The following is a 16,810-nucleotide window of genomic DNA, read 5'->3' as shown; positions in this document are numbered from 1 at the left end:
CCAAGAAAAGGAGATGCAGGAATACTGGGACTTAAGGGAGGTACGTCAAATATAGGTTTTGGAAGTGGAAGTACGATTCGAACAACCCTGACATTTTGCATTTGATCAACCTCAACCGAAATTGAGGAAGGTCTCATTGGAAAGGTGAGTGCAGTAGTTGTCGCTGCAAAAGGAAGAAATGCAGAACAATGTTAAACTTCAATACCACGAGCTGACAAAGTAAAAAACAGTAGAGGTATGAAAGAAATTACTTGTTCCAGAGGCGCTAGTACTGATGGGAGAACTGCGGAGAGAGTAATGTCCAGCAGTCTGCTGCCTTCTTACCATTTCCCCTTGTGTTGCATCGGCAGTAGCAGCTTCCTCTCTTAGCATTTGCTCTTGCCATCTTTTCTTGGCCCTCTCAAATACAACGATTGCCTTGGAATGCTCTTGTTCGACTGCCTTGGCAGCTGCTTTATGAGTAGAGTCCTCAACATGGTCAGTGACAGGAACAGTCGTTTTCTTTCTCTTCTCCCTTGGCAGAGATACAACCAATTCTTTTCCAACCTCCCCTTCTTCAGATTGGGGTTCAGACTCTCCAGAAATAAGTTCTTTCTCCGCTATTATGGTGGTTGCCTCGCTAACAGGATTTTCAATGGCATCAGATGAAGAAACAGCTACCTTTTGTCTCTTTGTTCTTTGTAAGGGCACTTCCTTCTCTGGCTCAACCTCTCTTTCTTCTTCAAGAGATTTAGGTACTTCAGGAGGAAGGACTAGTCTCCTTTTTGTTTTTTGTTGTTGTTTCTTCTTGAGAATAGCTAAAGTCTCGGCTCTCTTGGGAGACTCTTCTTGTGGAGACCCTACACCAAAAGCATGAGTATAAGGAAACCAACAAAAGATTCAGAAATAAAAGGGGAGGAGAAGAACTTGAAGATACTCACCTTTCTTCGAAGCAGCTCTAGTAACCCTAGCTGGAAGAGGTAAAGTGGCAGGAGTGGTGGTGACAACTTCAGGAGGGGGAGAAGTGTTCTGGGCTGTTGTTGACTTATCCTTCGAAGGCAATCCCAACCCCACCAACAAGTCATGAGGGTGTGCAAAGAGGCGCACTTCCATATTGGCTGTCCACCAGTTCTTAAACCTTTTTAAAACTGAGCCAAAGGAGCGAAAGGGGATAAATTGGAATTCACTCAATTCCTTCAGCAGTCTGAGTACTGCTGCCTCTGGCTTGGATTTGGGTATTCTCAAATCCCTGGCAGTGAGATGGACATTTGAAAGACTGCAAAGAGGAACAGGTATCCCTTGAGAGAGCCCAAATTGCCTTGCAAATTGAGAAGGGCAGTATACCTCAGATATGCATTTGTAGGCTCGAGGGTTCAGAGTGCCAATGAACAGCTCCCTTGGTAATAATATAGAGGCCCACATATCTTTGTGGGGAGAAGTGGAACATTCCTTATCAGCCAGAAAAGATTGTAGCCAGGTTGGCCCTCTATTGGCTTCGAAAGGACAAAAGAAGGAAGCAGATGGAGAGATAGGAAGTTGATAAAAGAAGGTAAAGTAATAAGCAAAGGAAGCAGGGTAAAGGGCAATCTTGGCATATTTTTCCCCGTAAGTACTAGGATCCTGAACAAGGAATCCTAAACACTTGGGATGTAGGTCAGTGAAATAAGCAAAGAGCCAGAGTTGGAGCACCCAGAGGGGACCTCCTTGGTTAGCATCGAGGGGTTTTTCGCAAAATTGGGAGCAGGTTCTGTAGACATGACCTAGAAGATAAGGAGCAAGAGCGATATGTTTCTTCAAGACGAGTGCCTTCGCAAGTGGAGCAAACTCAGGCATAATCCTCTGAGATGTGGTGCAAAAGAGGAATTTGCATAACCAGTATAATATGAAGGAGAAGAGTTCTCTGTCCCGCACAGGACCTTCTCTCTTATTTTCAGCCTTTACGAAGTCACTATAAGAAGAGCTTAGGGCTGGAAGAGAAAATTTGACAGGAAGGTCTAGATAGTTGGGAGTAAAAGGAGAACCATGGGGTGAAAGCCCTAGGAGATGGCAAATATCAAGAACGGTGGGGGCCATCATACCGCACTGAAACTGGAAGAAATTGAAAGCCATATTCCAAAAACATAAGGCAGCAGGAATCAAAAAGGGGTCTTCAGGAATAATGAACCTGGAAATTCGAAGGGCATCGAGGATATAAAGCTCTTGCAGGTCATCTTCTCTCACAGGCACCACTCTGTCATACCATTCCTCCCATTCAGTCCTCAATGTCGGCCAGCAACGATGAGGACGATTTACCTTCCAATTTCCCCAATCAAGCCTTTCTTCGTAGAGAAGGAAATGGTCCTCCAAACGAGGGTACAGAGCTGGGAGTTGAGTAGGAGCCTCCCGGAAGATAGGACCTAGGACGTACTCCTGTTTGTTGCTGTGGCGAGGAACGAAAAGACGACCATCGATGTTACTTGACTCACCAGATGTCAGCTTGCTGATTTCTTCATCGATACAATATTTCAAAGCCATGGTAGGGCAGATATGATCGCCAGCAAGTACTTTTAGAGAGGAGGGATCCATTGGTAGTAAGCAAAAAAAAGAGCAAAGAAGATCAGAAGAACCAGTAGAGAGAAGGGTTTGTAAAAGGCAAGAGATTTCGGAACACGAAACGAGAGGGTTTTAAAACCTTTGTGTCCGAAATTATACCCCGTAAGTCGTTAAGTACTAAAAGTACGAATGCGAGGAATTTCTTCCAATATTGATAGTTTTGGAGGGAAGAGCGTATTCCGGGGATTGGGGCCAGCTTCGAAATGAAATATTTGGCTTCGAAAACAAGATCTTGGCGTCAAAAAATCAAATAACAATGGCTTCGAAATACATAAGTCGGCTTCGAAGCCTAGTATATGCTTAAAGGTGCTAAATTGCTTGATTATGGGTCTGTTTAGGGGTTATAAATCAAAGTAGCGACCTTCGGAGCAAACCCTAGTATTCTCTGAGTATGAGAAACGCTGTTCGGAGCATACTACATGCTTAAAAATGCTTGAATACTCAAAGTATTGGTCTACTTCAAAAATCCAAAGACCTGTTTGAAGGTTATCAGTCAAAATGATAATATTCGAAGCAAACCCTAGGACTCTTTAAGAAAGAGGGGCACTGTTCGAAACATCCAAGACCAATCATTGGTTTCTATATGAGCAAGAAGGAATTGCCATAGGTTGCCCTTCGAAGCCAAAAGAGATTAGTTTAAAATTGATTGGCTTTATCAACCATGACCATATATTGGTTACAGTTAGTGTTGAAGAGTAAAGTCATTGAAATCGAAGTACTAAAATAATATCTGCCAGAATTGTCAATTTTACTCCATGAATTGGAAAAAGACATGATTGGTTCTTTTAGTACTTCATTAAACAATTGATTCGAAGGGTGAGATTGTTCAAATTCGAAGTTACGAGTTAGCTGTTAAAGATAAAAGGAAACAAAGTCAAACAGTGTTAAATACAGAAAGACTTTGTTTATATTAAAGCCAAGACGATTACATTAAGTAACCCTATCTAGGTACAAATTCAAGTTCATAAAAATAAGGAATAGAATAAATAACGAGGTCATGGAATTTTGTCCAACAATGGTCAATAAATTTCTGTTCTTTCTTTATTATTTCTTCTATCTCTTCTAAAGTTGGCTGCATAAGCTGATGAGCTCTCACTTCATAATAGAGTTCTTCAGCCTTTGTTTCGAAAGCCTCTTCCCTCGATTTTTGTTCCGATTCATCTATAACCAAATCGTCCCAGTACGCAGAATCTTTATTCTTGAAGTCATCGAACTCTTCGATAAAATTTTCTGCTTCATACTGGGCATGAATTCGGAGAGATAAAAGTTGATCCAGATTTTGGATGGTGATCTTAGAATTCTGATGCCAGTAGAGGAGCACTGGGAGTTGGTCCAAAAACAAATGAAGCTCTACTTGGGCAAGAGGGTTGAGGACATGACCCCTAGTCAGGACATCACAAGCCCATTGAAAGTTCTTAAGAGGAATGTCATCCTCAAGAACATTGAAGGGCAGGTGAGAGAAAGCCGCGAGCAAAAGTTGAGCTTGCTTTCGCTCGGCTGGAGAAGGGGGTGACGGAGGTTGGTAAGGTGGAAAAACTTTGTCCATTGGAAGGACAAGTCTTAGTTTCTCTGTCCAGGAAAGAATGGGAGAAGGAGAAGGAGAAGATGATCCTGCTTCGGAAGATGGGAAGAGAGTAGATGGCTCTGCTTCAGAAGACAAAGGGGAGGGAGTAGATGTTTCTATCTCAGAAGATGCAGAAGAGGGTGTGGATGCCTCTATCATGGGAGATGGCACGGGAGCAGAAGGAACAAAGGCATTAATGTAATCAAGCCAATCAGAAAAACAAATCTTCGCCTTCTTGGCTAAGAATGAAGGGGTGTACCCTTGTGCTTCTTCTGGACGCCGGGCAGGGTGCATTATCTTTGTAGGCATGGAAGAAGTATACCAAGCCACAAGCAGATTCTCTTCCAAGCTACGTCGAAGGTCAATGGGTACGTAAGGGTAGACTACTGAGCTTCGAGCGTAGGAGGGAAACTCCAAGGGGTCAGTGAACTCAACAAAATGGTGATTGATTCGCTCCCTTAAATCATAAGTCTCAGGAGTTGACCAGCTTGTCCAGCCAGAAGCCCCAGAGGGTGAAGAGGTTACAGTTTCATCCCATGCAGAGTCCATATTTGCAACTTGTCGAAGCAAAGGCTTGAGAGTAGTTCGGTCAAAATACAAAGGGAGTTTAGGGGAAGAACTCTTTGTATCTGTAAGTTTATAAACCAAGGGATTAAAGGCAATGTGTTCGTAGTCCAAAGGTTTATAATCTGCAAAAGCCTCCATTACCTGAATAGAGAAGGGCGGGTAAAGGTGGCTAATGAATGCGTGGAGGTTCTTTCGAGGGGGAATAACATCACTCAAAGGCTCTTCATATGCTTGATCAGTAGTAAGGGAAGTTGATGCAGCCATAGCCTGTTCGAATACTAAGGTATTGGGATGTTCGACGAGTTAATGCAAATGATCACCAAATGGATGACGGTTGTGTTTCTAGAATTTGGACTCCATACACGTTCTAGAGGCGCGGGAAAAACTGTAATCCACTAATATCACCAAGTATTGGGTATATTAGTGAGGGGGGTAATGTTGGCTACATATTTTGTAAAAGCCAGTTACAGTTCGACACGTGGCAGAGTAAGGGTAATAAAGGAAGGTTATTCAAGCCTTTAATCCTGATCGTACACGTGGCAATAAATATTGGTCCTCACATGATCTGAGTAACACTAGATCAATAACGGGATGCAAGATGACATATCTTCAACGGTTACTTATATTCAAATTCAAGTACAAGAGGGAAGCTCAACTGCCAGTAATGGCGTAATGGAGCTACTTGTAAGGAAGCATGATCAGCGATCATGGAGGAGCAGTTCGACGGTTCGAAGTGCAGTTCGAAGGTCATCACAGACGAGTATAAATAGCAGGGTAGCCCCCAGAAAAAAGGACGGACTCAGATCATACAAATCAGTCATTTACTTCATATATTTTCTTTTCCAGTCTTTTACATTTCCAGTCTTTAAATACCTGCACATTAAATACCCGCACTGCACTTCGATTCATAGGAGTAGCTTCAAGTAGATTCAAGTAGATTGCTGTTGTAAACCTCTCTGAGGCTGAGTTCGAACCATTGTAAGGGTTCATTTTTATGAAATACTTCAATTGTTCTTCATATTACTGTTATTTCTATTAACTTCTCCTAAGTCAAGCCACCAGTAAAAGTCCTCTTCATTGAGGCTGAAAAGAACTAAAACACAATCGTCTGATAATTGGTTGGCAATCACAATTTCTGTAAGGACTGATTGATCCTTGCTGGCACGCTCACATTCACAAAAATACCCTTCGAAAAGCCAAAAAGCCAACACATATACCTTAATATTTTCATTGCAACACCACGCATATTTACTAATGCTGTTAATGCTATTTTAGTTGAAAGATTTAGGAAAAGATTTGAAAAGAAATAGAGAAAAGGTGTGTAAAATTAGGTAAAATATAAGTATATTTTATTCACATTTTCCTTAACTTTTCTCTTTTCTTTTCTAAATCTCTCATCAAATTTCTCAACCAAACACAGCGTAAACGAACAAATCTTAACACACAAAAATAGATTCTACTTTTATCACTATTTGTTATATAAGACCATACATATCCTTCAAATAGTGCATACCATATAGACCTTATAACTAAAAAGAAAATGTCATAAATTCATACTTTTTGAATTATAACTTTAAAAAAAAAAATCATATGAGACATAACTAAAGATCTCACGAGTTATAACTAAAATAAGAAAATTATTCGTAACTAAAGAAGAAAATGATATAACTATGAGTACATATAGTACACTTTCTTTAAATGATGTATATAGTAGAATTTCCCAACACACTATATTTTTAGTTATTTTATTGTGGATGCTCTAATGTGAAGATAAGTCAAAACCAATGTTTGGTTTAATTTTTAAAAAAATATTTTTAAATTGTTTTTCAATATTTTTTGTGTTTAGTTATTAATTTATTATTTTTTTTGAATTTCTTCTTAAATAGGGAAGATGGGGGTATAGGTGTTGTGTAGTGTTGAAGGAAAGATAGGCAGGGCGTGTGGTCGATGGTGAAGTGGTGGTGGTGGTGGTGTGGTTGTAGAGAGACAAAATAGAGAAATTAGAGAAAAAAGAGAACAAAAAAAAAAAAAAAAAAAGATGTGAACGATAAAAAAGTTATATGACACAAATATATAAAGGTGAAAAAATAATCTAGAGTGTTGCTATTAACACCATAATTAATCTTTGCACTTTTCATTTATTTATTATTATAATAATAATAATCTCAAATAAAATGACTAAAAAGGACACCCCATCCACAATTAAACTCACTCACCCACTAAATCATAATATCGAGTTTATGAGAGTACATACCTCCCCCACCATTTACACACTTCAAAACCCTCAAAACTTTCAAAATCCTCTAGCAGCTAGTCTTTCTGCAGCAACTATTTAACAGTACATACTTCTCCGACAATGGCAATGAGTGAGTTTTTTGGGCAACCCCAACTATGAAACAAATGTAGCATCACAATGTAAACTCAGAGAAAGTTTATAACTTGGATTATGTTCGCAATTAAGAGGAGATTGACCTTGTAATGATAAGTTTTATTTTAAAAACACAAGAACAAAAAAATGATAAATACAGATTGAATTTTTTTCGATACTGAACTTCCGAACACATGTAAAAAAAGAAAAAGAAAAAAAAAAGGTCACTACGGGGCCAAATTAAAGGCATTAGTTTAGCAACATCTAATCGAACATTATTTATATGTGTGACACTTTGGGTTCGAACTTTTTAATTCATATATTCGGCACTTTGGAGGTAACTTTAATGCATACTTATGTTTTGGTTATGCAATGAACTTTAATTTTATTTGTTAATCAAATTGGTTGATGCATACTTATCTGTTTGTTAAATTTTAATGGGTCAAACTTATTCATATACACGAGTTTACATTTTTATAATGTTCGATAACACATATCCGAACATGGGTAATTTGTTTGGCAACACGGCTCCTAACATAGTGGGGAGAGATTGACGATGGAGAGAAGTGGACGGTGAGAGATTAGATGTAACAGAGATCGATTGTGGAGAGATCAACGAGGTAGCTCTCCCAACAATGCAACTCTCTCAACCGTGAGAAAAAGATTGATGAGTTCAATTATTAAGGGTTTTGGGAGATGAAGGATTTTTAAGGGGCGCTAAGGAGTGTGCATTTTGGTGATTGTGGTGTTTTTAAAAAAGAGTTGGTATTATTTAGTGTTTCTTATAAATTTTTAGAATTTTGAATTTTGTAAGTAGGAGTCGAAAATATTGATTAGAGTGCTAATAGCAACACTCATAATTCAACATCATTATTAGAGGAGGATATGTTATCAATTTTTTAAACCTTATGGAAAGAAGTCAATGTAATTTTCCCAACTTATGGGTAAATAGTAATTTGACACCAAAAATGAAAGTTTTGACGAGTTTGCTAAAAGCTAGTTTATGATTGCAGATTGCTATGGTTCAAATTTGATTCCACTGAAATTGCTTTTCCAACAACTGATTGATCTGTGTGACCTATGAGCTTCACTTGTTTATGGTCAAGTGTAGAAGTTACAATCATCTCTGTGTGCTTTTCAATAATCTGCTCTCTTTCCTTTTTTAATTTATTTAAATTATTTTTATCTTATAAGCTGTAAACAAAAACTGTAACAAACACTACACAAATTTTCAAAACAAAAAAGAGCTATAAGCAGCTCCATAACCAAACATCTTGCAAATAAATTAAAAGATTTGCAGAAAAACTGCAAAATTAGTCTTCCTATGATAATGCCCAAAGTAGTTACTCATTATTCATGTCACAATTGGCATACTAATACTGTGACTTCAAACTTCTCAAATGTACTCTTGAGCTCCAACCAAACCTTTCAACACACTTCAAATGACAACAACAAACCAACCATTGAATGTTTGAAAATCAACTATGCTTACTGAGGAATGTGAGGATTAGTTGGTTCACCTGATCAGGTAATTGCTCCTGAACGAAATGGGTTCCTTCGGGTAAGTACGTTATCTCCAAATCAGGGACAAACGTTTTCACCTATCCGCTCCTTATGTAGTCCTCAATTCCTGGAAATTTGAAAACATAATCCTTCTCACCCATGATTAGCAATGCCGGACATTCAACTTTTGTATTTGGTAACTTGAACTCTTCACCAAAAGACCTGTAAAAGAACATATCAGCAAACCTATATTATTAGATGGTAGCTGGTTAGAAATCAGTCAGCCAAACTGGTTCAAAAGTATTAATTAGTCAGCCTTTTGGTCGATCATATAAGTTATCTATATACCATGATTTTAACACTATAGAAAATCTTTTATTTTCAGTATGTTGATACTATGAAGGGGATGAAGAATGAATATTTTGAACTCCAATTTGAGTGTACACTGTTGTCAATTAGTGCGGTGATCTTTGATAACTGCCTGTCTACATTCAGGCTAAGGGGCACGGATATACACACACGACACAACAATTCTCAAAAAAAATGTGGGACACAGCATGTGAGGGATACAAAATATATAATTTTATATATTTATTACATATCATATTTACGAATATATCTTTCAAAGATAATAAAAAAAATGCAACATAACATTAATTTTTAGAAATCTACATTGCTTTATTTTTTCTATGTTCTATCTCCTAGGTATTTTGTTCAAACTTATAATTAGTTTTATGTGTGTTCAAATGATGTACTTGTGTGCCCTCCTCCAAGTGTCTAAAGAGTGTTCGGATCTAATTTTTTTTTTAAAAAATATGAATGTTTTGGACAAGTGTCAATGTCAGACACATAACCCTCTTAGAAGTATCCGTGCTTCATAGACTGGTTTCATGCTCTTGAGAGTGGAAGGTGTGGCATCCTAGTCTGGTCGATGCCTGTTGGTACAACCATTAGCTTTAGCACGCATTGTAGACGAAAGGGCAGTCAAGGAAGATGGCAGGGGCCTATATTTACTTGACTAATGTGAACACAGGACAAAACCAATTTACCTGTAAGGAACTTTCAGGGCAGTGCGAAATCCAGATTTCGTATACAAAACTCCATAGGCTTCAAGATCTTCCTCTGTGAACCATGGGGGAAGAGGAGTAGACGGTTCCACCAAATCCATGATTTCTTTATTTTCTCCAGCTATTGGTATTTCACTTTTGGAGAAGAGAATGTAGACGTTCCGCACAACCGTTTTGGCATCAAGACGGCCAAAATCAGCTTCAGCACGTCCAGGTTCCTACTAATATTGAGATTACAAACATCAAATTGCAAGCAGTTAAGTTTGTTTCTTCAATAAGCCAGAGGGGTAGTTCAGATGGTCAGTTGCCCAGGTTCCCATCCACAAGCTCTGAGGTTCAAATCCCTTCCCGTTTGCCCGGTTCATAGGCTTACGTAGGGCATGGCCTTTGAACCTCGAGTTTACACACCTGGGTTGGGTCCAAAAGACCTTGCCTAGGCCAAGTTCTCAGTCAGAAATATAATATAAAATAAAATAAAAGGCTTGTTTCTTCAATTCTAAGCAAGCAAACTGATGAAGTTACTACGTACCCTCCACCTTGACATGTAGAAACCTTCAGGAAGTTGTTCGTGGAATGTAGTGGAACCTGGGGGCAAAAACGGCACACCCATAGTTATGATTCCTGAGACCCTCTCTGGGTAGTGAAAGGCAAAATAGTACGCAGGAAGAGCCCCAAAATCTTTAGCAATGAGAAAAACCTGTGAATAAAATGCGTGAAAGAGAGAGGAAGCGAACAAGGATTAAATATTATGTTACATGGACTCGGGTATGAGTATCGAGTGCAAATGCGTTTTCAAACATCAATTCTTCCTAAATCTAAAGCTTAGAATCGTGAAATATGCATCAAAAAGTTAAATATGGGTACGCAAACACGTCTTAAACATTTACATATATTGCATATGTATAATGTTTTTAAATGTAAATTATTAAAAAATGTATTTCAAAATAGGATTTAGGAAAAAATGAAATTTATATCTCTAGTTTGTGTGGAAAGCTAGAAATGTTAATTTACCAAGAAATATGAGCGTATTCTTCTTCAAAAATCATATAAAATTAGAAGATCCAAGTATCTAAATTGCATACACACCTTTACTCCGATAGACATGGGTAGACTAGGGAAGTAGACGCAGACATATAACACAGGTTACACTTGATGCGGAATTAACTTTTGATAATCAACCTTTAGTTAAAAATCAACCAACTCTCCAACTGTTTCCCATGATGTTTAGAAGAATGAAACAGATTTCCAGCCTTGAAACATTTTCTTATGAGTTTGAGATTGCCTCTAGTTTCTTAATGTTTGAGTCCAATAATAAAAATGACTTGGAAAACCAATTACAATTGAAGAAAATATTCAAGTTACTATAAAAAGATGTATATCCAAACAATTGTGAAAGAAACCCACAAAATTCTAATAACCATTTCCTTTATTTTTTTTCTTTTTTTGTTGTCACTATAATTAAACAAAATGTTAAGTAAAATTGCTACTAGTTTTCAAAATAAACAAATTTATTGACATGTTTTTAATTGTTTCCCAATTTCTTTTTTCCCAAATTTTGGATGTCATAGAAGAAGACGAAGAAAATCCAAAACATCCCCAAAAAATAACATCTGTTTACAAATTGAAGAGCTTGAATTTACAGCATCTAATCATATAATTCACCAAAACTATTCTGGATGCAACAAAAAGTACTCTGCAAACACAGTCAAAACCCATATCCCTTGTGCAATGCTCAACTACAAATAATGTCACAAATACATCTAAGGAAGACTGGACACAGAGCCATCAAAAATTTGTAAATTTTTGACACTAAATTTAGGGCAAATAAAATTCATAGCGCTGTAATTTGTCTTCTGTGTCAATTTGATCATTGTAGTTCTAATTACATCAATTTTATTCTTGATTTTTCCCATTGTGTTAATTTAATCAAATTAAAAACGTCATTTAAAAATTGTACTGATAGTGGTGAGTAATTCTATTTATACACCACCATCTAACTCAATATACACCATCTCCCTAATTTTTTATTTATTACATTTGTGTCCCTTAATCAAATTACTAGTTCAGACACCCTACACACAACCAGCCACTGCCATCCCTCCTCTGCCACCCACTCCCCACCTCCGGTTGCCGTCACCAGCCCCCACCACCAGCTCCAAATTCCTCCTCCCTACCCACCATCACAGCCCCCATTGCAGGCCCTCCAACCCCGCTGCCCACTGCCCCTCGCCCCCACTACCACTACCATCACAGCCCCTCCCCCTAAGCCCCCCACCCTCGCAATCCCATACCCGTAGAGGCAGAGAGAGAACTCAAGATCTAGGGGACCACGATGGGGTGGGGAGGCGGCAACAGGGAGGGAGAGGGATTGCAATGAGGAGGGGCGGCGGCCAGCGCCAGCGGTGGTTAGGGTTAGGGTTTGCAACATAGAGAAGATCCAAAAATTGATGGTGTTAATTGAGGGGAAAAAATTCAGAAAATCTAAATTGTGTGGTGTGAACTGAGCAATTGGTGCATGCAAAAACAAAATTTCCCTTGAGTAGTTGACGACTAACTTGAAATGGTATATTCCCATTTGAATGAATGATTTTATGCTTAATTTTCATCTAATTTCATAACCGAGATCAGACTATGGATTCGAGCCATAGCACATGATTTCATAAAAGCACACGATTTTCCGATCTAAATTAAGCAGGTCTTACATGAAAAAGATTTGGCTCCTCATGTTCTATTTGATACAGGTAGGAGAAGAACCCGACTCGGTATTCTTACAAAAATAGAGGAAGCACAACCAAGTTAAGATGATACGGATCAACCCCCTCCTCTTGCGCCAAAGATCTTACCATTTCCGAAGGAACTGGAGTTATCAATTGATGTAATGTAAAAATTTAAATGACAAAATTAACAAAATTGAAACTAGACCCAATTGACATTAAAGGTACAGGAACCACGACTATAATTTGGCCCAAAATTTACTTTCTTTTCCTTTCGTCTATTTTCTCTGCAACCAAACAAACACAAAATAACTCACAACGAAGAAGAGTTCTGGACCCTACCTTAGGAATGCTGAGGGCATCAAGAATAGCGAGGAGGTCAGTGACAAGGTCACCCAAGGCGGCATTTTCGGGTTCGGGTGGTGGGTCGGACAGCCCGTACCCTCTGAAATCAGGTGCGATCGCACGGTAGCCGGCGTTGGAGACGGCAATCATCTGGTGGCGCCAGGAGTACCATATCTCAGGAAACCCATGGAGAAAGACCACAACCGATTAGCCCGATCCGATCTCAGCTACATGGAGCTTCAGACCTTTCACTTCAACGTACTTGTGCTCAATCTCATCCATTTTTGAGTTTTAGGTAGAGAGAGAGAGAGAGAGAGAGAGAGAGAGCGCCTCAAATAGTAGTTCTTCAGTTGTTATCATCCATTGAGTTTTACAAAAGAGAGAGAGAGGATTGAGTAGAGACGGATAGTCAGAGAAAAAGAGTAGAATTCAGTAGAGTGAGCGAGAGAGGAGAGATTCTGACGTCAGGGACGGCGGTTTTTTTTGTTGGAACAATTTTTGTTTTGAAATAAATTTAAACAAAATAAATAAATAATATATCAAATTTATTTATTGAACCAAATTAAAATTAAGACCAAGTCGAGTGTGTGACACTCTATTCTTAAAACAGATTCGTCCCGCTACGGTGCTTACGGTTGAGTGGTGTCTATCTCCCAGGATATAATAATTTTCACAAATTATAGTAGCACTCCAAACAATTTGTTCGGTAAACCAAACCTGTGTTCTAACTCTCTGAAAATTACCCTAAAATAATATGAAGAATAAAGGACGCAAGAGAGCAAAATGAAAAAAAGGAAAATGAATTTTCGAAATCAATCAAAATTGGAATGGGGCTGCCTTTATATAGGCTTTGTTGGCACCTATTCAATTTGAATAGAAAATGTATGAAGAAGGGATATACCCCTTCCTTTAAAATAAAGAGACACCATGAAAGGTTTGCACCATTTCATTCAAATGGAGGTTTGACCTTTCCTTTAAAACAAAAAGATACCATGAAAGGTTACACCCTTTCATTCAAAATGGAGTCTATTTCAATTCACAACTACCTCTTTATAAATTTTTCAATAATCCCCCACATGAATGAAATTGACAGAGAGAAAATGCAACAACATGATGTAAATATAGAGAGTATAGAAATTGGAAATATTCTGCAAATGATAGGTAACTTTTGGCTTTGAACCTTCCTTTATGAGACACTATCGGATTTACTAGCTAACTAGTGAACATGATGTCTTAAACTGTTCAGCCGCTTGTGTAAACCAAGACAATAGAACTAACACAGTATATCTCCTGACACAGTTTAGTTCTCACTATTGTGTTCATTTTGGCCCTGAACAGGTTGGTCTTTCATGAGTGCTCTAGAGAATTGTAGCCATTCACAAATCTCATAAAATCGGCCCAGTTCACACTCACATAAGTGATTTTTATGAAGATTATCCTGCCATACTCCACTAGGTTTACCTAGATATAAGAATCATTAAAATTTTACTTAACCTCAAACGCTGCAGACATCATTATTTCATCAAAGAAATGGGTAGGTGTTAGACTCCCCAGTGATCTTTCTGAGTCATTCACAACTCGGTTGTCCCTTTGAACCTAGATTTTGGGATCTCCAATTAACTAAGTTGGGTTGCCGTTGTGGTAACTCTTATTTAATAGGCTTAAGTCCCATTCCCCTCAATGAATTCTCAACTAACTCTCTTGCTAACCCTTTGGTTAGTGAATCTGCTATGTTGTCTTTAGACTTAACATATTCTATTGAAATAATACCATTAGAGAGTAGTTGTCTTACAGTGTTATGTCGACGACGAATGTGTCGTGACTTACCGTTATACATATGACTTTGTGCTCTACCAATTGCTGATTGACTATCACAATGCATGCATATAGTAGGCACCGGTTTTGGCCAAATTGGAATATCTTCAAGGAAATGGCGAAGCCATTCTGCCTCTTCCCCTGCTTTGTCTAAAGCTATGAATTCTGATTCCATAGTAGACCTAGCAATGCAAGTCTGTTTGGAAGATTTCCAGGATACAGCCGCCCTACCAAGAGTAAAGACATACCCACTGGTGGACTTCGAGTCTCTAGTATCCGATATCCAATTTGCATCACAGTATCCTTCAAGTACTGCTGGATATCTAGTATAATTCAACCCAATGTTACGAGTAAATCAGAGATATCTTAGAACCTTTATAATTGCTTTCCAGTGTTCTATTCCTGGATTACTCGTATATCTACTTAATTTACTTACTGCATAAGTTATATCTGGGCGAGTGCAGTTCATCAAGTACATTAAGATTCCAATAATTTGGGCATACTCTAATTGAGAAATACTTTCCTGTATATTCTTAGAAAGATACAAATTAACATCTACAGGTGTTCTAGCAAGATGATCATCATCTTTGCTAAATTTGTCAAGTATTTTCTCAATGTAATGAGATTGTGACAAAGCATATCCTTCTGATGTTTTGGTAATTTTCATACCAAGAATTACATTAGTAATGCCCATGTCTTTCATTTTAAAATGTTTATTCGACATTTTCTTAGTAGTTTTAATCATGTCATTACATCTACCTATGATGAGCATATCATCTGCATAAAGACATATAATGACATAACATTTGTCTGTGTTTTTAATATAAACACATTTGTCACACTCATTAATTTTGAATCTATTTGACATCATTAACTTGTCAAATTTCTCATGCCATTGCTTTGGCGCTTGTTTTAAACCATATAATGATTTAACCAGTTTACACACTTTTTTTTCTTTTCCTGGAACAGAAAAACTTTCTGGTTGCTCCATGTAAATTTCTTCCTCTAACTCACCATTTAAGAAAGTGGTTTTCACATCCATTTGATGAATTTCTAAATTGTATAAAGATGCAATGGCAATTAACATTCTAATCGATGTTATTTTAGTAACCGGTGAGTATGTATCAAAGTAAGCAAGACCTTCTTTTTGTCTAAAACCTTTGACCACAAGTCTTGTCTTGTATTTGTCAATTGATCTATCCATTTTCATTTTCCTTTGAAAAATCCACTTGTACCCAAGAGGTTTACAACCTGGTGGCAAGTCCACTAATTCCCAAGTGTGATTTTGCAAGATAGATTCAACTTCACTGTTGACAGCTTCTTTCCATAAAGGATCCTCAGGATTGGACATAGCCTCTTTAAAAGTTAAAGGCTCATTTTCTAACAAATATGTTAGAAAATCTGGACCAAAAATTTTGAGGTTCTAGCACGTTTACTACGCCTAGGTTCCTCTTCCTCATTTTGATCCAGCTCTTGTTCTTGATCCTGACTAGTAATAGCATCATGAGATCTTTTATGGTTACTAATCTCTTGTCCAGTTTTATTTGGAAATACATGTTCAAAGAAAGATGCATTCCGAGATTCAATAATAGTATTTACATGCATTTCGGAATGTTCTGATTTATGAATCAAAAATCGATAAGCACTACTATTCTTGGCATAACCAATGCAAATACAATCAATGGTCTTAGGACCTATCTTAGTCTTTTTAAGACTAAGAATAGCTACTTTAGCCAAACACCCCCACACTTTTAAGTATTTATAGGATGGTACTCTTCCATGCCACAATTCATAAAGTGTTTGATTCACTTTCTTTCGGAATACTTTGTTAAGTATGTAATTAGCAGAAAGTATTGCTTTCCCCCACAAGTTCGGAGGTAATCCAGAACTGATTAACATGGCATTCATCATTTCTTTTAAAGTCCTATTTTCCCTTTCAGCAATTCCATTTTGCTGAGGTGAGTAAGGAGCGGTGATTTGATGAATTATTCCATGTTCTTTATAAAATTCACCAAAAGGTGATTCATATTCACCACCTCTATCACTTCTAATTTTCTTGATTTTCTTACCAAGTTGATTTTCAACTTCATTCTTATATTGAATGAAAGTTTCCAAAGCTTCATCCTTGGTTCGAATTAAATAAACATAACTATATCTAGTATAGTCATCTATAAAAGTGATAAAATATTTTTTCCTATCTCTTGTTTGAATTGACTTAAAATCACAAATGTCACTATGAATTAATTCAAGTGGTTCCGTACTTCTTTCAATTGAATGAAAAAGGAGTTTAGACAAT

General features: G+C 37.7%; 1 protein-coding gene across 1 annotated transcript; it reads right to left on the bottom strand.

Moving 5' to 3' along the window:
* Positions 1 to 8,298: 8,298 nt before the first annotated feature.
* On the bottom strand, positions 8,299 to 13,204 carry LOC114277266 (epoxide hydrolase 2-like). Its single transcript, XM_082888567.1, has 4 exons — positions 12,697 to 13,204; positions 10,170 to 10,337; positions 9,623 to 9,858; positions 8,299 to 8,795 (listed from the first exon to the last, which is right to left on the bottom strand). Exons 1-4 carry the CDS (start codon positions 12,847 to 12,849, stop codon positions 8,672 to 8,674), a joined length of 681 nt encoding a protein of 226 aa, XP_082744693.1. The 5' UTR covers positions 12,850 to 13,204; the 3' UTR covers positions 8,299 to 8,671.
* Between the last annotated feature and the right edge of the window lie 3,606 nt (positions 13,205 to 16,810).

The sequence above is a fragment of the Camellia sinensis genome, chromosome 9 (assembly GCF_055761805.1).
Source record: "Camellia sinensis isolate YWXY chromosome 9, ASM5576180v1, whole genome shotgun sequence".
Taxonomy (NCBI): Eukaryota; Viridiplantae; Streptophyta; class Magnoliopsida; order Ericales; family Theaceae; genus Camellia; species Camellia sinensis.
The sequence above is the reverse complement of the archived record's forward strand: the minus strand, read 5'-3'. Positions and strand labels throughout refer to the sequence as shown.